Source organism: Hyposmocoma kahamanoa, unplaced genomic scaffold (genome assembly GCF_003589595.1).
Source record: "Hyposmocoma kahamanoa isolate Upper Pololo Valley unplaced genomic scaffold, ASM358959v1 102, whole genome shotgun sequence".
NCBI classification, from domain to species: domain Eukaryota; kingdom Metazoa; phylum Arthropoda; class Insecta; order Lepidoptera; family Cosmopterigidae; genus Hyposmocoma; species Hyposmocoma kahamanoa.
In genome coordinates this window covers 14,499,059-14,522,871 of record NW_020653337.1, presented here as the reverse complement: position 1 = coordinate 14,522,871, position 23,813 = coordinate 14,499,059, and the positions used below count along the sequence as shown (strand labels likewise).

Sequence of the window (23,813 nt, the reverse complement as noted above, 5' to 3'; positions counted from 1 at the left end):
TCTGATTCGGCAGGCTACGCGTTTCCTCACATAAATACCATTTACTGGTCTTCGGGCATTCAGCCTCTATGTACCTGAAGTCTTTCTGATCAAGGGCTAGGAATGGATACGGAGGAGAAAGTATTTTATGATATTTATTGGGTACTATAGATAGCTTATATATACTATATACGGATGATAGGATGATAGGAAATTTATAAACTATAATTATCTCATTACTTACATAGTAAGATCCTAACCTAATTATATCGAAATATTCTCTAAGATCTAAATCTACTACTCTTTCTCTGCCATATAGTTTGCTCAACTTGCTTATTATAGCGCGTATCGCAGACAAATTTAACACCGAATGATGCATCGTGGAGGTCCTTATGAAAGCAAGTACGTTCTGTAGTTTAATTAATTCCTGTGAAATGGAGTCTACGTTGTCGCTTAGTATTATTAGTACCTGAGCGAGATGTGCATATTTAACTAGGTCGTAATCTCGAGTAACTTCACTTTCGTTAATTTTCTGCATTAAAATCATTATTTTATTTTGATTATCTAGTATGTTGTCAATTACTTTAGAATATTGAGCGGTCCAATTTGTAGAAAGACTAATATGATTATTAAATTCGGTAACTAAATTATTCTCATTATCCTGAAGGGATTTAAGTACTTGATTATAGTGCATTGCATCGGTATAATCAAGGTTTCCTGTAACGCTCTTTATTATGGAACCAAGACCATCTACCAGTCCTCTTTTAACACGGTTTAACTCAAATGTCTCTAATTGACTTAAAACAGCATCAAGCTTATTTCTAAGGTAACTTAGATGTGGTTCAAATAAGGAGTTAGTTTTATTGTGTAGTTCAGTGGAGATACTATCTAACTGAAAATTAACTAAATTTATCCTGTCTCTCAACTCTTGGAAGTTGATGTGTTGCAGAAAGGAATGATAGTGAGAAATTATCCTTGCGGGTCCTTATTATTTCTTGCGTTAGAACTGTTTGTAGGAGGAGGTGGAGGATCAGGAACGTCCTGCAACAATTGGGCTGTTTTAGGGACTCTCTTAAGCCTAGTTTTGGCAATTGGACCTCGTTTATTCTTAGTATAAATGTGAATAGGGAGGTCAGCCATTACTATGTCGTGAGTGTACCGGGGTGCTACTTTCTGGCGAGAAGCAAATGGATTTTTAACAAAAATCTGTTGTTCAGGAGAGTATTCAATTTCAGGCTCCCGGCTTTTATTTCGGATGTCAGTGAGTTTTTTACGAGATGCATTAGAGAGTTCATGTATGGTGTTGTATGCTAGGGTCATTTTGTCTTTGTGGTTAACCATATATTGTTGTAGTAATTGAGAGGAAACGTTCACGTCAAAGGGGTCGCGGGGATCAAAGTGTCCAGTTATTACTTCAATAGGTTTACATTTGGTGAAACTGTGAATACTACTGTTATAAGCCAAAAGGGCGTAAGGCATTAAATTGATAACAGATTCTGACTTTTGACCCAGTTTTAAAATACGGAGATGTTCTAGTATAGTAGAGTGAAATGTCTCAACGATTCCGTTTTCATTAGGTGCGTGAGGAGCTACCCTATGGTGATGCATTTTATGGAGCCTTACAAATTCTGAAATAAGCTGATTAGTGAATTCTGTGCCGTTATCAGTGACTATAGTGACGGGTATGCTATGATGCGTGCAAAAATTAAGCAGTGCCTGAACTACGCTAACAGCAGTTCCGTCTCGCAAGTGATAAGCTTGTGCGTATTTAGAAAATGAGTCTACGATGGTCAGATATTTTTCGATTTGGATGGTCAGTAAATCTAAATGGACTAATTCAAAGGGCCTTGTTGGTGGAACAATTTTGAATTGCTGTTTTATGGGATTTCGGTCATATTTCGCTTGCCCACATACTGTACATTCATTTATGAACTTAGTGATGTTCTCACGCATTCTCGGCCAGTAATATTTGTGAGATAAGGCTAAAAAGGTCTCATTGATGCCTCGATGGTTTGTCTTGCCATCGTGGTATTTATTAATTATCTCCTGTTGCCTGAGATATTCACGGACGTTCTCGAGTTCGTTTGTAGTTAGTGTTAAGTTCTTGGATGAATTTTTAAAGGTTCTTTGAATTATAGGTATAATTGAGTACATAGCTAATCGGGGGTTAATTAATAAGCCGGTCTTTATTTTAGGGTGTACATATTCTTTTATGGCGTTAATGACGTCCTCTTCTAAATTGGATTCGGACAACTGTATGGATATTCGTGTGTGCGTTTCGAAATGTTTAGTGACCACCGGTCTACCCTTAATGTCACCAACCACATTGAGAATTAGTTGTTTAGTGAATTTATTTAATGGGTTATCCGAAATTGGGACTTCTAAGATGGGATTCTCATTATCGGTATGTACAGTGGCGGTCCTTGAGCTGTTTCCCGCTTCTGTAACCGTGATAGTTCTAGAGTCATCCAAAGTAGGTGCCTTTTCAGATACATTAACTGCGATAGACATTAGCTCTTCATTATTAAGTTCGACTCTTGAAAGGGCATCTGCATTGGTGTTGTGTTTACCCTGCTTGTAGATGACTGTAAAATCGTACTCGCTGAGTTTCAGTCGCCATCTTGTAAGTCGCGAGTTAGGCTCCTTAAGGTTCATAACCCATTGCAATGGTTTATGATCCGTGATAATTTTGAATTTACGGCCAAAGAGATACGGTCTAAAATATTTAGTCGCCCAAACAATTGCAAGGAGCTCTTTCTCAATGGTACTATAATTACATTCGCTTGAGTTAAGAGTTCTAGAGGCATAGGCAATCGGTTTATCCGAGCCTATTGTGCCTTGAGATAATATGGCGCCAATAGCTACATTGGACGCATCTGTAGTGAGTACAAAGTCCTTCTCAAAATCCGGATATTGCAAAATTGGATCATTCGTTAAAAGAGTTTTGCAATGTTCGAAGCAATTAATATAGTTCTGATCTAAAGTAATTTTTGAACCCTTTTTAAGACACAGTGGTAGTGGTTTAGTCACGCGTGCAAAGTCCGGGATGAATTTTCTGTAATAGCCCAGTAGTCCGAGAAAACGTTTGATTGCAGTAAGGGTTTTAGGCAATGGGTAATTTTGAATAGCGTGGATTTTATTGGGATTCGGTTTAACGCCTTCGTTACAAATTACATGTCCTAAAAACTCGGTTTCCAATCTCAGGAATTCAGATATGTCCATCTGAATCTTGAAGTTAGATTCCCGTAGCTTTTTAAAGACCTTTTCCAAATTCAAAATATGCTCCTGAAGGGAGGTACTGAAAACAATGATATCGTCAAGGTACACAAGACATACTTCGTTCTGAAGATCTTTAAGAACGTTGTCCATCACGCGTTGAAAGGTTGATGGAGAATTTTTCAGACCCATGGGCATTCTTAGAAATTCGTAATGCCCATTCTCTACATTAAAAGCGGTCTTGTGTATATCATCTGGGTCCATTTCGACCTGATAAAACCCACTAGCTAAATCCAGAGTTGTAAAATATTGGCATTTACCAAGTTTGTCAAGTACGTCTGTTATATTGGGGATAGGGTACTTATCGTCAATCGTTTTCTCGTTGACTTTCCTGAAATCCACGACAAGACGCCATTTAACTTTGCCTGAAGCATCTGCCTTTTTGGGCACAATCCAAATCGGAGAACTCCATGCAGAATCAGAAGGTCTTATTATATTTTGATCAAGCATTTTGTTAATTTGATCTCTGACTTCTTGTCGGTGGACGTATGGATATCTATAAGTTTTTGTGTGTACTGGAATTTCGTCCGTGGTACGTATTTTATGTTTTATCTTGTTGGTGAATGTTAAGGGTTCTCCCTCAAGATAAAACACGTCAGCATAATTCGCACAAATACGTTCTAAATTAACGCGTTCTTCCGGATTTAGATGTTCAGTGCGGAGGCGAGAAATTACTTCATTAGCGCGATCCGTCGAAATTTCAGTACTTTCGCATTCAATGTTAAAAATTTCGGCTTCTACTGGTCTATCCATGGAAAATATAATGTCATTAGATGTAGGGTTAGTAATTTCAACCCAACCACGATTATTAGCAACATTTGTTAAACAATTTGAGATGAGACAGTTGCAAATGGTTTGATTCTCGACCAATACTACACCATCTCGCGTATTGACTGGTAATTTTAATAATTTGGATGAATTAGCCGGGATAATTTCTTCGTAGAGATTCGCGTTACGTGAGTCATACATCTGTATAGGTATTTTTGCACTACGGGTCACTAATAATTTATTCCTAAGGTCTATATTTGAGTTCCAGGTGTCTAACAAGTCAAATCTTAATAACCCATCGAAATAGTTGTGGAATTTGTACACGAATAATGTAATGTCATTTATTTCACCGAATTCCGGGAAACAAGGCAAAGTGATGGAGTAGTCATTCTTACTGGTGGCGTGTACGTTAGTTACTTCAAAAGGGTCGTAGTATAGTGGAATGTGGTTAAAATATTTTTCAACAGCTTCAGGGCTAATGAATGACTGATTGGCACCTGTATCGATTAAAAATTTTAAAGGTGGGTTTGTAGTTTGGATATAACCCAGCTGTCTTTGGATGTGAAAATTAACCTCTATTTTGGCTTTTCTGACCTCGACTCCTTTTGAAAATTTTCGTTTTCATTAGGAGCAGAGTTTTGATTTATTTCCTCTACCGTCGCTGACTCGGAACAGGGAAGCTGTTCCTCGTAATAATCATAAGTCGGGTATTCACAAGTATAATAGTTTGTGTCATAGTCTGGGTAACCACAGTCGTAGTCATAGTAATCATTATTGTCATAGTCAAATTCATTAAAGTTAATTTCCCGCGTTTTAAAGTAATTGTTTGGGGGTGGGTTTCCAAACCTACGCCAGTCGTGTGGGGCTGATGTTGATGGAAGTTGTTTCGGTACATAATGGCTAACACCGCTCATTGGACGGGGACGAATTCCATAATTAAATGATTGCTGTTGCTGAAGTTGAGGCCTGTAGGGCATTTTAAATGCGTTATTTTGCGGGTTATAATTCGGAAGAGGAGCGCGCATCATTTGCTGGGTACGAGTGGGTCCCTGTTGTTGCATTTGAGATGGAAAATTAGGTCTGCAACTTTGAGGTGGTTGAGACTGCATTGGTGGCTGTCGCGATGGACCGGGTAAGTTAAAAATTGGCTGTCTCATTGGTACGCCAAAAGCAGTAGGTTTAGGTACAAAGCTATTAAGGGGTAGATTATAACTATGTTGAGAGGGTGGTTGCCCCTCATCTTTCCTACTTGAACCACCTTCATTGCGCTGCTGCATATATAAAGTATTAAGCTCTTCTTGAACGAACTCTAGAGCTTGTTCCATAGATTCAGGTCGCATACAACGTATCCTGGATCCTAGGGGATCTTTAAGGCCCCGCAAATAAGCTTGTAGCGTCAGTTTTTGATAGAGTTGGCGTTTCGCTTCTATTGTAGTACGGATGGTTTCATGTAAGGACACATACGTCATAATCGTGCTAAATAAGTTCTGGCATCGTTCATAAAATTCCTGCGGGGTGCTTGACCCTTGATTTTGCAGGGAAAGATCACTGTACAACGCGGTCTCGTCACGATGATCCGCAAAGTTATTTATTAGAGCACTCCTAATATTATTCCAATTTTCAGGTAAGCCGTTTGAATTAATCAGACACGCCGCGGGCCCTGTCACTTTATTTAAAATCCCATTAATAAGGGCTAAGTTTGCTAACTCGTGCCCTGGGGTCGTCTCAAAATGTGCTATAACTAGCTGATCGCATAGATTTATAAACCGGGTTAGAACGTGCGGATTCCCGTCGAACTCGGGCACTACTCTAAGCGATTTATAGATCGAGTCAATATTTTCGGAATGAGCCATGGTTTCGTCTAAGTTACGTCTCTCGTCAATTACTCTAAGCCTCCTATTAATACACCTACTATTATTTCGTAACCTAATATTCCGCGATTGTTTCGGATGAAAAATCTTGAACACTTTAATCTAAAAATTACACACACAAAAAAAATCTATCAAATAAAATGCACGATAGTTATAAAATAACGATTTAAAATACAATATAGAATAGGATAAGAATAGGACAGAAAGGACTATGAAAGATTCAGAGTACTTACAACATTTCTTTTGCCGAATCGATGTCTGGATTCCTTCTGCTCCGCAACCACGTAGATTCTGATTCGTCGGTGCCCGTAATCGATTTACGACGTTAATATTCGACGAATCCTACCGACTGCGCCAATTAAGTTAGTTGCAGGCGGAAGTTGCAAAAAAAATCAATTTATTTAATTAATTTTAATAAAGAAAAATTACAATTTAAACTACAACTAAAATGTATGATAGGTGACCGAAGTTAGATCAAGAATGAATTGATATTTGATGCGGCGGGCCGCCTTCCTTTCCTTTGACGTCAATGCCGACACGTTGAATTGGAAGCACGGGGCTGACGCTGCACTGTTGCCTCGTGCCGCACTATTGTATTGGGGTCGAAGCTTATTCGGCGATTCCCTTATGTTGGCCTCGCGTAACACGTGTTAAGCCAAAAGAGATAGCATTACATTGGTCTGTGTCAAATACGGGAATCGAAAATACGTAACGTCATCTTAAATGCCAACCGTGTCCATTTCGCAGTACATGAGGTACATGATACCATTATCAAAGGGAAGTACATCAAAAGTCAAAACAAACGTTTTTCCAAATGTACTATTGAATTATTCGCATGTATTATAATTAAATTGGACAAAAATATTGACAGTGAGAATAATTAGGTATTAATAAAAAAGCGACGCTGCAGCATTAAGGGATGTCACTTTAGAAAAGTGCAAATCAATCGAATGTTACATTGCACAGGCATGTGTTATTTTTTGTCTATAAATCACACAATAGCCCAAATATTTCATGTAATTAGACTTATTAAAGTAGTTATTTATAAATCTTGCCAAATTTTGCTTTTGTTACTTTAGATTGCCTGTTTATTTGTATATTTTGATGACTGTTGTTAACGATTATTTTGAGATAGTGTTGATCTTGTAAGCATACATATTATCGATATTCTGTTATTAAAACAATTCACTACGAGGTTTTTATTGTTTTATTATTTTTTTTTTATTTCAAGTTTTCCTACAAATGAAAAAAAGAAGAAAGAATGGTTGGAAATCATAGGACTGCCGAATACAAACGTTGGATCAAAGACCATCTTCATTTGTTCGCTTCATTTTGAAGAGTAAAATTGTAGCAGAACTTTGAATGTAAGTAGATTACATGACAATACTATTCCATCATTAGGTTTATTGGTAAATAATTTTATGTTCAATTTAGATTCAACAAGACTCATTTACTAGTTATTCTCAGTTCCTGAAAACAATATTATCCACTCGTTTCTGATTTTTCCCAATAACAACACTGACTATTAAAAATGACTATTTTTTTTAAACCCTGCAATACAATGACATGTTAGTTCAACGTTGCCGGGTAAAGGCCAATACCAACGTATAGATAGCCTATTTAACTTGCCTTGCCATCGTTTGGTTTAATAATAATATACCACTCGAGATTAAATTATTAGACTTGTATTTGTTTAGGCATACCTTGGTTACATTAAACTAAAGAAACAAAAAAAAAACAATTTCAACATTCAAGCCATACATTTGCATGTCGATAATGACTTATCGATAGATTATGGTACAATACCAAAGTTATCTGCCATTTGTAACTTTTAAATTTTGGTTATAAGCACGTTGATTCTGTAGTTAGGGCAGCTCCTTTCTTTTATTTTTTTTCCATCCTCTAAGCATTAAGGTTTCATTTTGAAAAAATCGTTCCTCTAATTTTCCATATTTGACGTTAAACACCTGTCAAAACTTGAAGTTACTGAATGAAAACGATGGAGCGATGGTTTCTTGCTGCTGTGAAAATCTAACTCGTTTTTCTTTAGTTCAGGAGGAGTTTGCGGCCTTCGTCTTTTTAGTTCTCTCAGTTCACAGACACGAGGCGAGTTGATGCGAATGACACAATTAGTGGACTATCTTTGCTTATATAAAAACTAAATAAATAATCTAATAATCTAATAATAATAAAATAATATTTTTAACAGACAAGACAACTAATAAAGGAATATAATTTTTGTAGGTATGGGTAATATAGCTTTTTCTGAATTTCGTATCGTAACTATATATCGATATTCGAAATCGGATTTCGAAACTATACATTTTCTGAACTAAATTATATCCATGGATGCAGCCGACGTGCGCGCTGCTTTGGTATGTACATTGTCGTTGCTGATATTCGGAATCAGATTTCGAAACTATAGGTATATTATTGGATATAGCCTGCGCGCGCCCTGATATATTGCTGTTTGATTAAAGCGTATCGTTCGCCATTGGATGGGAATGCGTTACGCTAGAATACAATAACTTCAATAAAAAAAATTAACTTCTCTTCATACAGTATACGATTTCGTAGATGCACAAAAAACGGTTTCGCGAATATTTGATACGAAGCAATATCGGTATATAGTTTGGAAAATACACGATTTCTTGTTGGTATGCACTCGGCAATCGCTCGGTTTCATTCGGCATCGCTATAAAATACCCGATGCGGAGCAATATCGATATATAGTTCCTAAAATACACGATATCGGATACGATATTGCCACAATATGTAGGTTCAATAACTGTATACGATTTGTAACGCCCGTCCCTACCATATAGTATAACCCTAGAGTATAACACAGGTGAACCACAAACAAATTAGAACGAGGTGAACTAATATGGTCGTGCTTAAGGAACTAGTTCTTTAGGTCAGTGTTAAGAATTCATTCGTAACGAAATTTTCAGTTCATGAACTACTCAACCAAACCAAACAGCAGATCTTTCACTTTCATGATTTTTGACAATGATAGATTAAAATTGTGAGGTAACCTACAAAATATTAATTAATAAAAACGTAGAAAACACTAAACAGTTTTCTACAAAATAGCCCGATATAGTGTTAAACAACATGACTATCGTGTCGAAGTTTTTACCACTTTCAATTCAAGCCAAGAAAAGTGTTTGTTTACTTCCTTCTGCTTTGCAAACTGTTATATATAGACATGATAGACATTATTCATCTGCTAAAGAGCGTGGCTTATCTCAAACTCGGGCATCGGAAGATCGGAGTGACATTTCCACAGACGTCCGCCCTTTAGGAGAAAAAGTGAAGGAAGCGACGAAAACTGCGTCTTATACTGGTGTTATTTTGGTCGGTCTAGGCGTCACCGGCATTATTTTCTATTATGTATTCAGAGAATTATTTTCTAGCAACAGTCCTAATAGCATCTATTCTGAAGCTTTGGAGAAATGCAAAAATGTAAGTTAATATACTATTTTGAAAAAAAAATTGTGTATTTGTACTTGGCAAATGCATTTTGCTTTTGTGTCTTTCTTTTCTATATTTATAGGACCCTCGAGTGGTAGATGCCCTGGGTTCTCCGATCAAAGGTTATGGTGAAGAAACCACACGAAGACGCCGCACTCATGTTAGCCATGCAGTCTATGAAAAGGATGGAATTACACATATGAGAATGAGGTTCTACATCAAAGGAATTAGGAACAAAGGCATCGTTGAATTGGACATGAAAAAGGTAAGTGTTTTATAGATATAATATCATTAGCATTAAAAGTGTATTGATGAGGCGAAAGATGTGTCAGGATCATAGCAAGTGGAATGCTGTAGTCTCTGCCTACTAAATAGAATATGGGAGTGAGGTGTATCATCAGCTAAACTTGAAAACCTCAGTTTTTGAACACTGATCCCATTTTTTGCTCTTCCATCACAATATCAGTAAATTAAGCTTATAATTTCTAGACACAAAGATTTAAACTGAAGTTATAATCTTTTGTTATTTAAAATAAATTCCTTAATTCTGATTTATATTCAAAAGTTCACATTAATGGAGGAATGTATTACTATGGTATGGCGTAATGGGCAGATTTCTGCAAATCAATGCCGTTGCACCTATTTAATATGACTATTTTCACATAACATTGGTAATATTGGCTGCAATATAAAAAAAAATATAAATGTTAATTTTGTTACAGAATGACTATGGCACGTATATGTGTCGTTACCTACTAGTGCAGCTAGATGACTACACTGGACAAACATTCATCATTGAAGACAACAGAGCAGAATTAGACTACACAACCAAGTCTGACAGGGGTGGGCACCTGCCTATGCTCACTTTATCTTAGGAACTTTGGAAAAGTTATGTTTTCATCCATATTCAGTCATGTGCAGTGTAAATTGTTTAGATAAGTAGTAATTTTATTAACAAATGAATTAAAATTAATAAGAAAATACTATCATAGGATGTTTTATTACAAGTTCAAACTGCAGGATACACAATTCAATCCAGTAGGGCTAGCACAACAGGGCGCCACTAGCGCGAAAGCGTCATAAAGCGCGAGATCCTGCTATTCTCGCATAGAGATCTCGCGCTGTATGTCGCTCTCGCGCAAGTCGCGCCTTATCGTGCTAGAGGAAGGTATAAAATAAAACTAATCTTTGGTATACTTAGGAACTAAAAATCATTTAAGAACCAGAAAGAATTTGTACTTCATAATATTATGTATAGTTGCTGATTTCAGCTTGATACTTCAATGTTAGACTTTTTAATTCTTCAATGTTTTTTGGATGGGATCACTTCCCAGGCCATAACAAGTCTATTATGAAAAACAAATCTCTTGATTTTGTTGAATAACCAGTGGAAGATCACAACAATGGAGAGGTATTGGGGCCATGCCCATTTTAATTCTTGTAAAAGACTTGGTTTGTACAAAATGTGCATTTCTGGCACTCTCAAACGAGTTTGTAGGAACATTGAGCCAGTATGACCATTTTGACTTCTTGAATGTATTGTCTTGGATTCAGTAGTAACTGAAAAAAGTTAAATATTATTTATGTATCCAATTATTTTTAGGGTAAGATTCAGTTTGGGAGGAAAATATCAAACTTATTTTGTATACTACATCTGTCCTCACATAAGTAACTAAGGCTGCTACTAGATGGACTGTATAAGCGAAGTTGACATAGTCGAAATTAACTGCATGCAGTCAACACTGACAACAAGCAATTATCTGTGAATGCCTAGCTCAGGAGCTCAGTGTATTTGTTGACGTCGAAATGGAAGCACACAATTATGTTACTTGTAGCTTGTCACTGTATACAGAACATATGATTCTAAATGTTGACTTGACTATTTATCAATGAAATATATTACTATCGAAATTGACCATTTTAATTTGTCAACAAATTAATCCCCAATTTACTCTGCGGTGGAATTGAAAACATTTATGTTATGAAAACATTTTTAAATTTATTGTGCAAATATGAAATAATTTGCCAAAGTTTGAACAATAGTGTTTTTGTTTTAAGTAGTTATGTTGATTAAACCTTCAAATAAACATTAGTAAGTCGAAGTCATGACTGCATGCAGATGATCACAACTGCACACATTAACTGCAGACATGCAGCGATCTATTCACAGCTTTTGGTTTTTAAGTAGTTGTATATCAATTAGTATGATCCATGTCTAAAAATATGACTCCATTTGCTGGTATAGAAGCACTTCTCATGTTCTAGTTTCTAACAGTTTTTTAACTAAAATAAACTGTACTTACTCAATGAAATGTATCAAGGATCCTTACCTTCTCGGCTGTAATATTGCTCCAAAATAGAATCTACAATGTTATCACCATTCTTTTTCAATTCATCAAATAGGGATTTGTTGTACTTAGTATCCATGTGATAATTTAAACATGGAAGGTGAGCAATTTGGTACAGTTGTAAATCACCATAGTATTTTAGTCCTGATGGAGGTACAGGAAATTGTTCAGTAATTACTGCTAAACTTTGCATGTGAAGTGGACAGACAGACTGTTAAAGAAAAAATGTATATTAAAAAATATCTCAATACGAAAAACATCTAGAAGAATTTAAGACTTACACAAAACGATTTAAGCGCATTATTCAGCTAACTAAAAAAGCGCAAAATAATTATTTTATTAAAAATTCAATAAATAAGTCAAAGGCAACGTGGCAAATAATAAATAAAAGTAACGCTAAAATACCCAAAATACATAGTGACAAAATATATCATAATGGACAAATTTTAACAGATCCAACTGAAATTGCCAACGCTTTTAACGACTTTTACATTGATCAAGCACAAGAAACAAATTTCAATAATGATTCAGCTGCCAGTACAAGCACTAAAATACCGTATACTTGTAAATCTATGTTTATGATACCAACAACTGAGAAGGAAATTCAGCAAATTATAAAGGATTTAAAGAATACAAAGAGTACAGGCTACGATGAAATAAACACGACAGTTCTTAAGCATGTGTCCGAATATATATCTCCAATATTGTCATACTTAATCAATATTTCAGTGGAGTATGGAATATTTCCGGAAGAACTGAAAATATCTATCGTAAAACCTTTATATAAAAAAGATAATAAAGAAAACATTAATAATTACCGACCTGTATCTCTCATTTCAATTCTGGCTAAGGTTTACGAGAAAGTCATTTATAAAAATATGCTCTCGTACTTAGAAACAAATAAAATTCTTATAAAAAATCAAAAGGGCTTTAGAAAGGGTCAATCAATGAACTTAGCCATTTATGAGTTACTGTTAATAGTTCTAAAAGCAATGGACAAAAGCAAACCAGTCATAGCATTATATATGGACTTAACAAAGGCCTTTGATTTTGTCAATCATAATATTTTGCTCGATAAACTGTTTAGATATGGGATCAGGGGAAATGTACATGAACTAATAGAATCGTATTTGACTAATCGAAAACAAATGACATGCATTAATAAAATATCGAATGAAACCAAAACTGACATATCGTATTTTTCTGCATCTAGAACAGTTCTACATGGAATTCCACAAGGATCAGTACTGGGTCCATTGCTGTTTTTAATTTATATTAATGACTTTCCAACAGCAACGTCATATCCCATGCTTATGTTTGCGGATGATAGTACTGTAATTTTTGACATTGAGCGTCACATTTCATTTGACCAAGAAATCAATAACGACATTATAAATATAATAAAATGGTTACAAAGCAATAGACTTCAAATTAATTTAAGTAAAACTGTGTACATTAATTTTAAACACAAAATTAACAAGACTCAAGAGGACCACGATATAAAATATCTTGATACAGAAATTAAGGAGGTAGTGGACACAAAATTTTTAGGGGTGTATATTGATAATAATATGACATGGACAAAACATATAGAGATATTGTGTATGAAACTTCATAGATTTGCCTACGCCTTGTGGAGGCTAGCTAAAGTGGTAGACAAAGAGGCATTACTAGTAACCTACCATGGATATGTCGCCTCAATTATAAGGTACGGTATCATATTTTGGGGTAATGCCAAAGATAGTCTGGCTGTATTAATCGCACAAAAGAGATGTGTGCGAGCCATTTGTGGTTTGAAGAGAATGGATAGTTGTGTGCCACATTTTAAGGAACTAGGTTTGCTGACGGTTCCTTCAATGTATATATTTGAAGCAGTCCTCTTCGTCCGGAAAAATCCCACACTCTTTGCCAAAGTAGATAGTACGCGTCGTCATTTAAATATTCAATTAGTAACACGCAAGACAGAATTATATAATAAAAATATCTGTGCGATGGCGCCAAGATTGTACAATAAACTTCCGAAAAGTATTCGAGCAATAGGTGACATTACCGGTTTTAAAAAACGTTTACATAATTTGTTAATATCAAAGGCATATTATACAGTAAACGATTTCATGAATGATAGGGATTTGAGATTCTAAAAATGACATTGAATATTATTTTAGAATTAGGATTAGTGATAGGGACTTATAATGTAATAATAATAATTTTGTAAAATTTGTAATAATAATAATGGTTTTCTAATGTAATGTAAATTTAAGACTTGTTATAAAATGTAAAAAATTCGTACGCCTAAGGGCAATGCACACTGATACACTTTAGTTGTAAGATCTTTATGGACGTGTGTACACGAATAAATGATTTTGATTTTGATTTTGATTTTGAAAACAAAGCTGAAAATATACAACATTATATAAAAATGAATTACCTTTACTTGAAAATCCAATGCCAGTATTATTGTAACGGAAGCTACAGTCCTTTCTGAAGGGATGTTTAATCGAAATTTTAAGTCAATTATATCATTTTTTCCATCCTGATTGTAATCATAGCACTGTACCTGTAAGGCAGTAAAAGAATATACTTAATGTTAATGACCGTTTCATAAAACTATCATTTAAGTATTTGGATTTACTAAACAAAAAGGCTGTTAAAGAAATAAAAAAAAACTGATCGAAAACAAAATTATTAGGATGCCTACACAATTTAGATTATTAGGAAGGTTTATTCAGTGCACATATACAATAATGCATTTAGGGTGCTGTTGGGGCTGCCTTGCATCAGCAGTGCATTGGGGATGTTTGCTGAAGCGCGCGTAGATTGTTTCTATGCTATCATGCGCAAGTGGTGCACATCACTGGAGTGCAGGGTGCGGGTCAGTCGCAACAGTATCCTAAAGACATTTACTGAACATTTTATTATTATTTATTTTAATTCTGTACAAAATTTTATTTTTCACTTTAATTGTATTAAATCTTTGTAATGTTATGATGCATGTTGATCGAAATAAATGATTTATTATTATTATATCGTCGGTAAAAGGCGTGTATCTGCAGTAAACCAACTTCTACCCAAAAGGGATTTAGTGTTATTACTTTGATATTTCAATGGCCATGACTTTAATTTTTGCACAGTAAGCATTAATTTATGTTGTCTATGGACATAACAATATATTCCCGTAAATCACGCAAACTTGGTTGCCGCGATATTTACGCGGATTTGATTTTTCCACTAAATTACCATAATAGAAACTCATAATCCAATGCCAGTTATGCGCAATTGCACTATCCCCGACGATATAGCCATACGTCACAGCGACCACAAACATCAATAGATTTAAAAACTAGGATTGTCTTAGCTTCAAAAAAAAAACAATCTCTTCTGGTTTGCCCATGAGTGAGTTGGTAATAAATTATCCCATTCTGCTTGCTCCCATTTCTTGCTCCTCAAGACCATTGTCGATCGATCGAACGAGGTGAAAGCTGTATAGACTATGAATACAAGACTATTCAAGTTTTTTAATAATTATTTCCTTTACCTGGATTTCAGCACAGTTTTCTTCACTATTACCTTCTTCTTCTAAAACAGCTGCTTCACCACAGACTACAGGGTGGCTTGGGTCTTCAGTCTCAGCGAAAAGTAAATATTCGTATGTAAAATGAACTTTTGGCTGCTCATAGAAGACGTGAGATTTCAACCAAAAACCTGAAAGTTATTATACGCTTAAGGTAAATACAGGTTAGGTACAAAACGATCGCACATTTTCTTAGTAATTCGTCATTTACCTCGGCTCCTGTAAGCTAAAACAAAGGGTAAAATTATAGTTAATACCGTGGTCAATATCGTAAACAACATGGCCTTTGATAGAAAATAACTTTTATACTGTACTTCTAAGTTGCAACTAAACAATTTATATAAGCCCATCTTCATAATTTCGTAGTACTATTAAATCTAAATAATTTCAATTGAGACTATTGGAAAAGTAGGTATGTACAGAAAGTAACAGCTTTTTTCGAAATTGATAATTATAACACATGACATTGACGTTAGTGGGCAACAAAAGCGTTGCTAGGCAACGATGTTTTTTTTATTAATTTTTCACGGATAGCATTGAAGCCAGCGAGCTCTACGACAATTTAGTAAAATTATTTTTATTTTAACCTCTGAACTCTTTTTAAATTACTGAGATTTTAGATTATGAAAGAAATGACTCAAAATCTAAATTTTATAAGAAAATACTCCTCTAAAGTAAGTAAATGAGTAGATATTTTTTTATATGCTTAAAAGGGTCGGTCCCATAAAACGTGTTAGTTTTTATATTTTTTTATGCTGCTTAACAGCAGAAAACAAAAAAAAATAACAGCATATATAGTCTAAACTTGATGTAATGTGAGTATTTTTCAAAGCAATGATCAAAATAGGTATTTTGTTATTTTCATAAATACTCATAAATGTATTAAAGTGGGAAAAGAACAATTCAGTGCCTAAGTATTTATTGGCATTCAATATATATTTTAAAAGAAATAGCAGTCACTGACATCGAATCAGATAATTTAATACAAGCAAGTTGTTAGCCTTTTCACAAGACACGGTCCTAAGACAAAAGAACTGAAAGTGCGTACAGTAGCTAAGCGATATCGGATTACGTTTTGTGTAGAACGAACAATAGGAGAGGGCATTGTGCGTATTAAAAGTTTTAAATAACTACCTAGTTATAAAAAAGTTGTACAGTCGACAAAATAAGTTATATGAATCTTTTGTATTTTAGTGGCCACGATGTCAGTGAATATGCATGTAGAATGTTAGTGACATGATATTAAAATACAGGTATAAGTAGTTAAGTGTCTACCAGATCTAAATTTCAAGTGTTTTAAGTATTTATTTTCTATTTTAGAGAGTCAATGGCACTGTTGGATCTTTATAATTTTGTAACCCAGTAAGTATTAAGGTGAATGGGGGATTAGCGTATTTATTTCTAACATTACAAATTAACTGCGCGTATAGACATAAATATAGAAAGTTAAGGTATTTATTTAGGATATAATAATAATCTATTTTGCAAAAAAATAAAATTAAAAAATATTTTATAATAGGTCGTGCACCCTAGTATAATAGGCTAATTAGAAATACCTACGGGAACATGATTACTTTATATTACGCACAATGCGTTTATATTTACGCAAACAGAGGTGTGGTCGCTAGTCAGCGAACACGAACAATAGTCCTAGAAACCGGCGCCTGCGACGACAACTGACACCTTAACGGTGAATGATCCCTTGCGCACAGGTCGTAATATAAAGCCCTGGAGTTCATTTGTTGCCAGCATTCGCTCTGGTCTCTAACCGGGGCACAGTGCGGTCCTGTATTGGGACACAGGGATTTTTATCACAAGTTTAGCTCTTCCGCCAAGATGTCCATGGTCCGAAGATCTAGCATGGACAGAATGTCCTCGAGCATGACGTCTAGTATGACGGGAATGGGTCTTGGCGGAATAACTGGATTGACATCGGGAATGAGCACTCTAAGCTGCATGAGGGAGCAACATGTGACCATCGGCGGCATGCCATCGAATTACGTGCCTGGACTGTCGGCTTACTACAACATATCGAGCTTTTGTCAACGTCCAGGGCAACCTCGCCGCTGGGCGATGCAACGAGCTGGACCTACGGCGCAGCATCGTCCAGGACGCTCTCACAGCATGGGTTGTTTGCATCGCATGAAGTATTCTTCAAGAAACAGTCCCAATACGCAGTACACTCATAACTTAATCTGCAAGTTGGCCGACCAGAATGAACGTCGTCGTCGTCAGGACACTCTGGAAATGCTTCCGCAAAGTTATTATTCCCAGCAACCCTTAAAAGTAGAACTGACTGAATTTTATTCAAGAGACAATTCTAGAGAGCATCATACTGAGCAATACGATCTCGTAAATGATAACATTTTACCAAATCCAGTGTTAAGAAGAGGTCAAAATTTCTTCTTTGCTGTCCGATTTGATAGAACTTTTGACAAGCAGCAAGACATGATTCGCTTGGTATTTTGCTTCGGTAAGTTCTCTTATTCGATATTTAATTTTATTATATATTAAAATTGATTATTTGATGGATATTTGTAATTATAACGATAATCACATTTATTTTACAGGATCTAAGCCTAGTGTCACTAAAGGAACTCGTGTAGTTTTGCCAGTTAATTGGAGTACCCAACAAGGAATGTACCCACATTCCCGGGAAATGATCGGCATTGGAACAGGGATGGGTATAGGTTCCACAGTAAGTTCGGGGTTGGGGATGGCGATGGGTATGGGTATGGGAATGGGAATGGGCATGGGACTGTCACGTATACAAGATAATACTACTGGAACTATGGGAACAATGTCTTCAATGGGTCCGATGAGTGGTTTGCGGGAAACTAATACGTATGGGGCTCGTCGCGGTTCATTTAGCAATGATCCTGTGCCATTACAGCACAGCCCACTGAGTCCTCACGGTCCTATGGACCGGCCCATGATGGATCGTTATGCAGGAAGCACTCAACATTCATCCTTTGGTCGGCCTGGTTACGGTTCACGCCACGGTTCACGTCATGGATCAATGCAGAATTTAGCTAACCTTGCACATGATATGGATAGATGGGACATCAGTATCCAGCGTCAAGATGGAAACACTATTACATTCCAAGTACATATACCAGCTACTGCGCCTGTGGGCGTGTGGAATTGCTGGGTGCAGACGAATCGCTTTGGTCAACGTGACAACCGACACGACTACAAATGTGACGAAGATATTTACATTCTCTTTAACCCGTGGTGTCGAGAGGATCCCGTCTATATGGACAATGAATCGTTTAGAAGAGAATATGTTCTCAATGAGCAAGGAAAAATTTGGTGTGGTACTTGGCGACAACCTAAAGGTCGTAAATGGATTTACGGCCAGTTTGATGATTGCGTTCTACCCGCTTGCATGTATTTGCTCGAACGCAGTGGTTTGGAGCATTCAGAAAGAGGCAACCCTGTCCGTGTTTGCCGCGCTATCTCTTCTATGGTAAAATATTTAAATTAATATGACTCATTGCGAATGATTTATATAGATTTCTCTATGTATTGTTTTGTTTGGATTTTTGTTTTAGATAAACGCGAATCATGATGACGACGGTTTGATGGTTGGCCGTTATGATGGAGAGTACAAGGACGGTGTAGCTCCACATGCTTGGACAGGATCTGTTGCCATCCTAGAACGTTACTTAACCGAAGGTGGTAGACCTGTGGAATACGGACAATGTTGGGTGTTTTCAGGGCTTGTCACAACAATTTGCAGAGCTCTCGGTATTCCTTGTCGTTCAGTCACTAATTACGTATCAGCTCACGATACAAACCGCACGTTTACTGTCGACAAGTTCTTCGACCATGATGGCAACGAAGTACCCAACGGACCTGATGAAGATTGTTATGATTCCTGCTGGAACTTCCACGTTTGGAACGATGTTTGGATGCAACGTCCTGATCTACCACAAGGTAACGGCATCTTTTCCTTGTTTTACTCCTAAGTAATATTAGTCTTATACTACTAACGTTATCACTACAGGATACAGTGGCTGGCAGATAATTGACTCCACGCCACAAGAGGAAGCCGAAGCGGTGTATCATTGCGGTCCTGCTAGCGTTGAAGCCGTGCGACGTGGCGAAGTTGGCTTCCAATATGACACACCATTTATGTACGGGCAGATTAATTCTGAACTGTGCCACTTCCAGGAAGAAGAAAATTCAGAATGGGGTTTTATTCGAATGGCGTCGAACAATTACCAGTAAGTATGTTTAAATCAACTACAATGCAGTGAGTTAGTGCCTGCCGTTAACGTTGAAATGTTTTTATAGAGTGGGTCGCAAAATCCTTACCAAGAATCCAAATCGTGACGATGAAGAGGGAGAAAGTGACATGTTGGAAATCACCCACGAATATAAGACCATGGATAGTTCTTCTCCTGAGCGTTGGGCTGTAATTGCTTCCTGCCGAGGTTACCAGCGTCTGCAGCAATACTACGAATATCCTGATCGCAATTACGAGGATGTCTATTTTGAACTTATGGACATCGATTTGGTACCTTACGGCCAGCCTTTTGATTGCACAATGAACATACAGGTGCGTCTACAAATACTTTGCAAAAAGTTATTGATTCTTGTATTGCACATTTTTTTTTTGTTGCCCAGAATAAATCCAATGAAGATCGCGCAATATGGTGCGTGTTGACCGCTTCGTCCTGCTACTACACTGGCGCAATAGCGTCGAGACTACGCAGGGCTCAGGGTGAATTCATTGTGCGAGCCGGCCAGCGTGAGGTTCTCAAACTGCATATTACTCCTCAAGAGTATATGGATAAAATGGTAGATCACACAATGGTGAAGGTACACGCAATGGCGTACGTTAAGCAGACACGTCAGGCCTGGTCAGACGAGGATGACTTCCCATTACATAAACCCAGGATGCAAGTGCAGGTAAGAATTGTATTGCTTTTCACTTTGACTGCCATTGCGATTCAGACGAAATTTATTCACAATGTTAGTAGTACCTAATAACACAAACCATGTATTATTCCCAGGTGAGAGGCCAGCCAAGTATTGGTCAAGAATGTCCAGTTACATTCAGTTTCCAGAATCCTTTGAACGTTTATCTGACTGACTGCTACTTCACTTTTGAAGGAAATGGTGTACAGAGACCAAGACAGGTGTGTTTATTTTATTGTTCTACGAATTCGTGTATTTTGTAGTATAGTTGCTAATTGTGTGATTTGGTTTGTAGATAAGATTCCGTGACGTGAAGCCGGGCGAGTTTGTTACTTACCAAGACAAATTCATATCGCGCCGGCACGGCGAGCGGCGTATCGTCGTTACTTTCTGGTCACGGCAGCTGGATGAGATCTTTGGCACCTGTATGGTGAATGTTCGTGGCTAGCTAGCCCCCGGCCCCCGCGCGGTCTCTCCGCGTACCTCCCCGGGGCCGACTTCACCTCAGGCACTGCAACTGGACCGATCGTTTGTCTCATATGTTGCGCCAGATCAACAATTGTATGTTAAAGAAGAGGAAGTGGTGGTTTTGAAGACTATATAAATTTAGTGCGATGATTACGCGATCATTTACCTAAATAACAAGTTTGCCTGCTGCATGCGCAAATATTGTTTAATATTCGTATTATGTACTTGGATTTTTAACGATGACTTGGCAATTTAAAGGGATAACGTTACTTATAATGACCATGATTTTTAAGCACCTGCACCAATGAAACATAAAAACCCAAAAACATATTTTTCATTATTCATCACAGTTTTCATTAATGTGTGTTAACTTAATATTTTATGTATTTCTTTTCAAAACTGCCAGTAACGGAAGAGACGAGGGGAACCGTAATGCTTGATGTGCCATAATGTTTTTATGTAATTTTATGTCTCCATATAATTGAGACTAGCTTTTAAGAAACTAGCTAAGACAGTTTTTTAATGTTATTTATAAACAATTATCTACATTTTAAAACGTATTAAAAAAGAAAACAAAAAAAAAACGAAATATAATATAATTGCACTCTGTTTGTGTTTTTGGGATCTCAAAAATAAAAGGCATTCGTTGCAAATTTTCTATATATTTTATTTATTGCCTTGGTATCTTTAACATCGCTTTATGTCTTCAATTACTCAGTCGTGTAACAAGCTACTGAAAATCTAAATATGCTCTGTGTACTATTACGATACGTGACTTGGCTGCCTTACCTGAGTTACAGGTATATTAATTCCCAGGCATGTAGAACTGCTTCTAAATTCTTTTCATAAGGTTGAGATCATTCATGAAACTTCATTCTCCAAACTCAAATTAATCAGAAGAAATGAACATATAATTCGCGCCCTTGATGTAATAAGTTCATATCTGCAAAACGGCAACTTTTCAGGAGACGAAATTAGTACCCATTTTCGGTTTTTTTTTAACTCTTTTTATGCATAAATAGGAGAGTTATAAAATTTGATATAAATACATCGAACCACATGAAACAAATTATGTATAAATTGTTTCATGGCATTCATGTGATAAGCAATTTTGATGTAAAATCACGTGTGGCTTCAGTAAACGAATTATATCGATGCTGGAAAAGTAAAACGAAGTAACGTGCATTTGGAAAATATTACAGGAGAACGATTTAAAGTAATTCTTAAATTTATTTGTTATATGGAAAAGCCGAAACTCGTTAGTAGTAGCTGAGTCCAGTTTTTCATATAACAAACAAAATTAGAGTTATGATTTTTTTCTTAAAAAAGAACACTCTAAATCGCACTCCAACTGCACGTTATACGTTTTACCTTTCCAGCATCGTGTACATATGTACATCTAAGCATTTTCCTCTAATATTAATCACCATGAATCGACTTTCAAGACAATATAACCTCCTGCAGAAGCAGGGTGATTGTGTCATCGACATTTTTTCGAATAGTCCTGCGCGATTTAAGCGCACAATCAAGGCTGCTCTCACGTCTGCGTCAATGTAGTTTCACATAAATTTTATTTGTGTGTATTTTGAAAATATTTTTAATTAGATTATCTTGTTTTTAATAGTTACTTTATTTTTTGATAATAATATTGTATTGTATTAATTGTACTTATTTATATTATGTCAGTTATGGCTTATTTTAGGTTATTTTTTATTTTTTTTTAATTTCTTTAGATCAACTAGTTTACTTTTTTTATGTTGTGTCCACATTTGCAGGCCGTGGCGACCTTTAATTGAGGCAGAATTTAGTATAAGTCTCTGTATCAATATTTCAACTTTGTTATATTTAGTTCATGTCTTGTTGGTTGTCCTAAAATAAATAAATAAATAAATAAATAAATAAATAAATAAATAAATAAGTATAAATATTTAAGAATATTGTTGTGACAGAAATTTAATTAAATACGAGGGATTATTAATAAATCACTAAATTATTGGAATGTGGAGTAGCGGTCACCGAACGCGTGCGCAGTTGACCTAGAAACTCCCGCGCCATCAACGCGCAGGTGATGTCACCAGTAGTAGTAAATCAACATTTTCATATGCGTAACGCGAACTGTGTAATATACAAATTGTTTACATTCTTGATATAATCTTTGGAGAGTTAGAGTTACTGCACATCAAAGACATAAAAAATTGGGTACATTACATACACGTAGCCATTTATTATATAATCATTTTTAGACTACAAATGTATAAATAATAAATAAATATTAGACATTAAATTTTAGTTAGTAGCAGTAGAGCTCCTTGTGAAAGAGTTCGTCCAGGAAAGTACTGCCACCTTACCTATTTCTGCCGCCAAGCAGTAATGTCAGCATTACTGTGTTCCGGTTTTGAAGGGTAAGGGTGCTGGTGAAATTACAGACACATGGGACTTGTCAATTTATGTCTCAGGGTGACGGGCACAGTGGCAGTGCCCCTCAGATCTTTGCAATTTAAAACTGACCCGGCCGGGGATCGAACCCGGGACCTCAGTGATGAAGACGCCATGAAAATCGGTGTGCAGGGCTCTAAACCTGGGAAGCCGTCAAATATTAAATATATTATGTACATTTTTTTAATGTAATAATAAATGCTTTAATTCGTCATTTATTTATAAACAAGTAACAGCAGGAAAAAGTAAAAAAGAAATATTAAACTGAACATAATTTTTAAGATAGTGTTAAAGAGGGATAAAATGCCTCAATAATTATTTTTTACAATAATAAATTCATCGTAAAAAGTGAATTTGTTCCTCCATGAGTGAGTTTATTCCTCTTTATTATGAAATGAGTTACAATAGAATAAAAAATATGAAGAGCTCTTTAATAAAGTTAAAATCAATGTAATATATGTACGTAAATGACGAACAATCTACGATAAAATAGAATACTCAATGTTGTCAAAAGAATGAAATTTTTTTAACAGTTTATGGCGTGATAAAACAGAACAATACATTTTCACGAATTTCAATAGAATTTCGTAGGATTTCTGATGAGTTTCAAAATAAGCAGAGTTGATAGTACCTGAATTTAGATGAAAATAAAAATTGATTTTAGATCAATCCGATGGCGTCAACACTAAGAAATTC

General features: G+C 36.0%; 3 protein-coding genes across 3 annotated transcripts; 2 read left to right on the top strand and 1 right to left on the bottom strand.

Moving 5' to 3' along the window:
• Nucleotides 1-9,008: 9,008 nt before the first annotated feature.
• Nucleotides 9,009-10,370, top strand: LOC113234546 (mitochondrial import inner membrane translocase subunit Tim21). The gene is made up of 3 exons (XM_026469889.1): nt 9,009-9,359; nt 9,451-9,633; nt 10,091-10,370. Exons 1-3 carry the CDS (start codon nt 9,009-9,011, stop codon nt 10,241-10,243), a joined length of 687 nt encoding a protein of 228 aa, XP_026325674.1. The 3' UTR covers nt 10,244-10,370.
• Nucleotides 10,371-10,426: 56 nt separating this feature from the next.
• Nucleotides 10,427-15,788, bottom strand: LOC113234534 (transmembrane protein 231). Its single transcript, XM_026469879.1, has 5 exons — nt 15,499-15,788; nt 15,252-15,418; nt 14,145-14,273; nt 11,699-11,927; nt 10,427-10,928 (listed from the first exon to the last, which is right to left on the bottom strand). Exons 1-5 carry the CDS (start codon nt 15,641-15,643, stop codon nt 10,672-10,674), a joined length of 927 nt encoding a protein of 308 aa, XP_026325664.1. The 5' UTR covers nt 15,644-15,788; the 3' UTR covers nt 10,427-10,671.
• Nucleotides 15,789-17,113: 1,325 nt separating this feature from the next.
• On the top strand, nt 17,114-20,839 carry LOC113235212 (hemocyte protein-glutamine gamma-glutamyltransferase-like). The gene is made up of 8 exons (XM_026470841.1): nt 17,114-17,760; nt 17,858-18,756; nt 18,842-19,226; nt 19,297-19,516; nt 19,587-19,851; nt 19,920-20,204; nt 20,309-20,434; nt 20,509-20,839. Exons 1-8 carry the CDS (start codon nt 17,124-17,126, stop codon nt 20,659-20,661), a joined length of 2,970 nt encoding a protein of 989 aa, XP_026326626.1. The 5' UTR covers nt 17,114-17,123; the 3' UTR covers nt 20,662-20,839.
• Nucleotides 20,840-23,813: the final 2,974 nt, after the last annotated feature.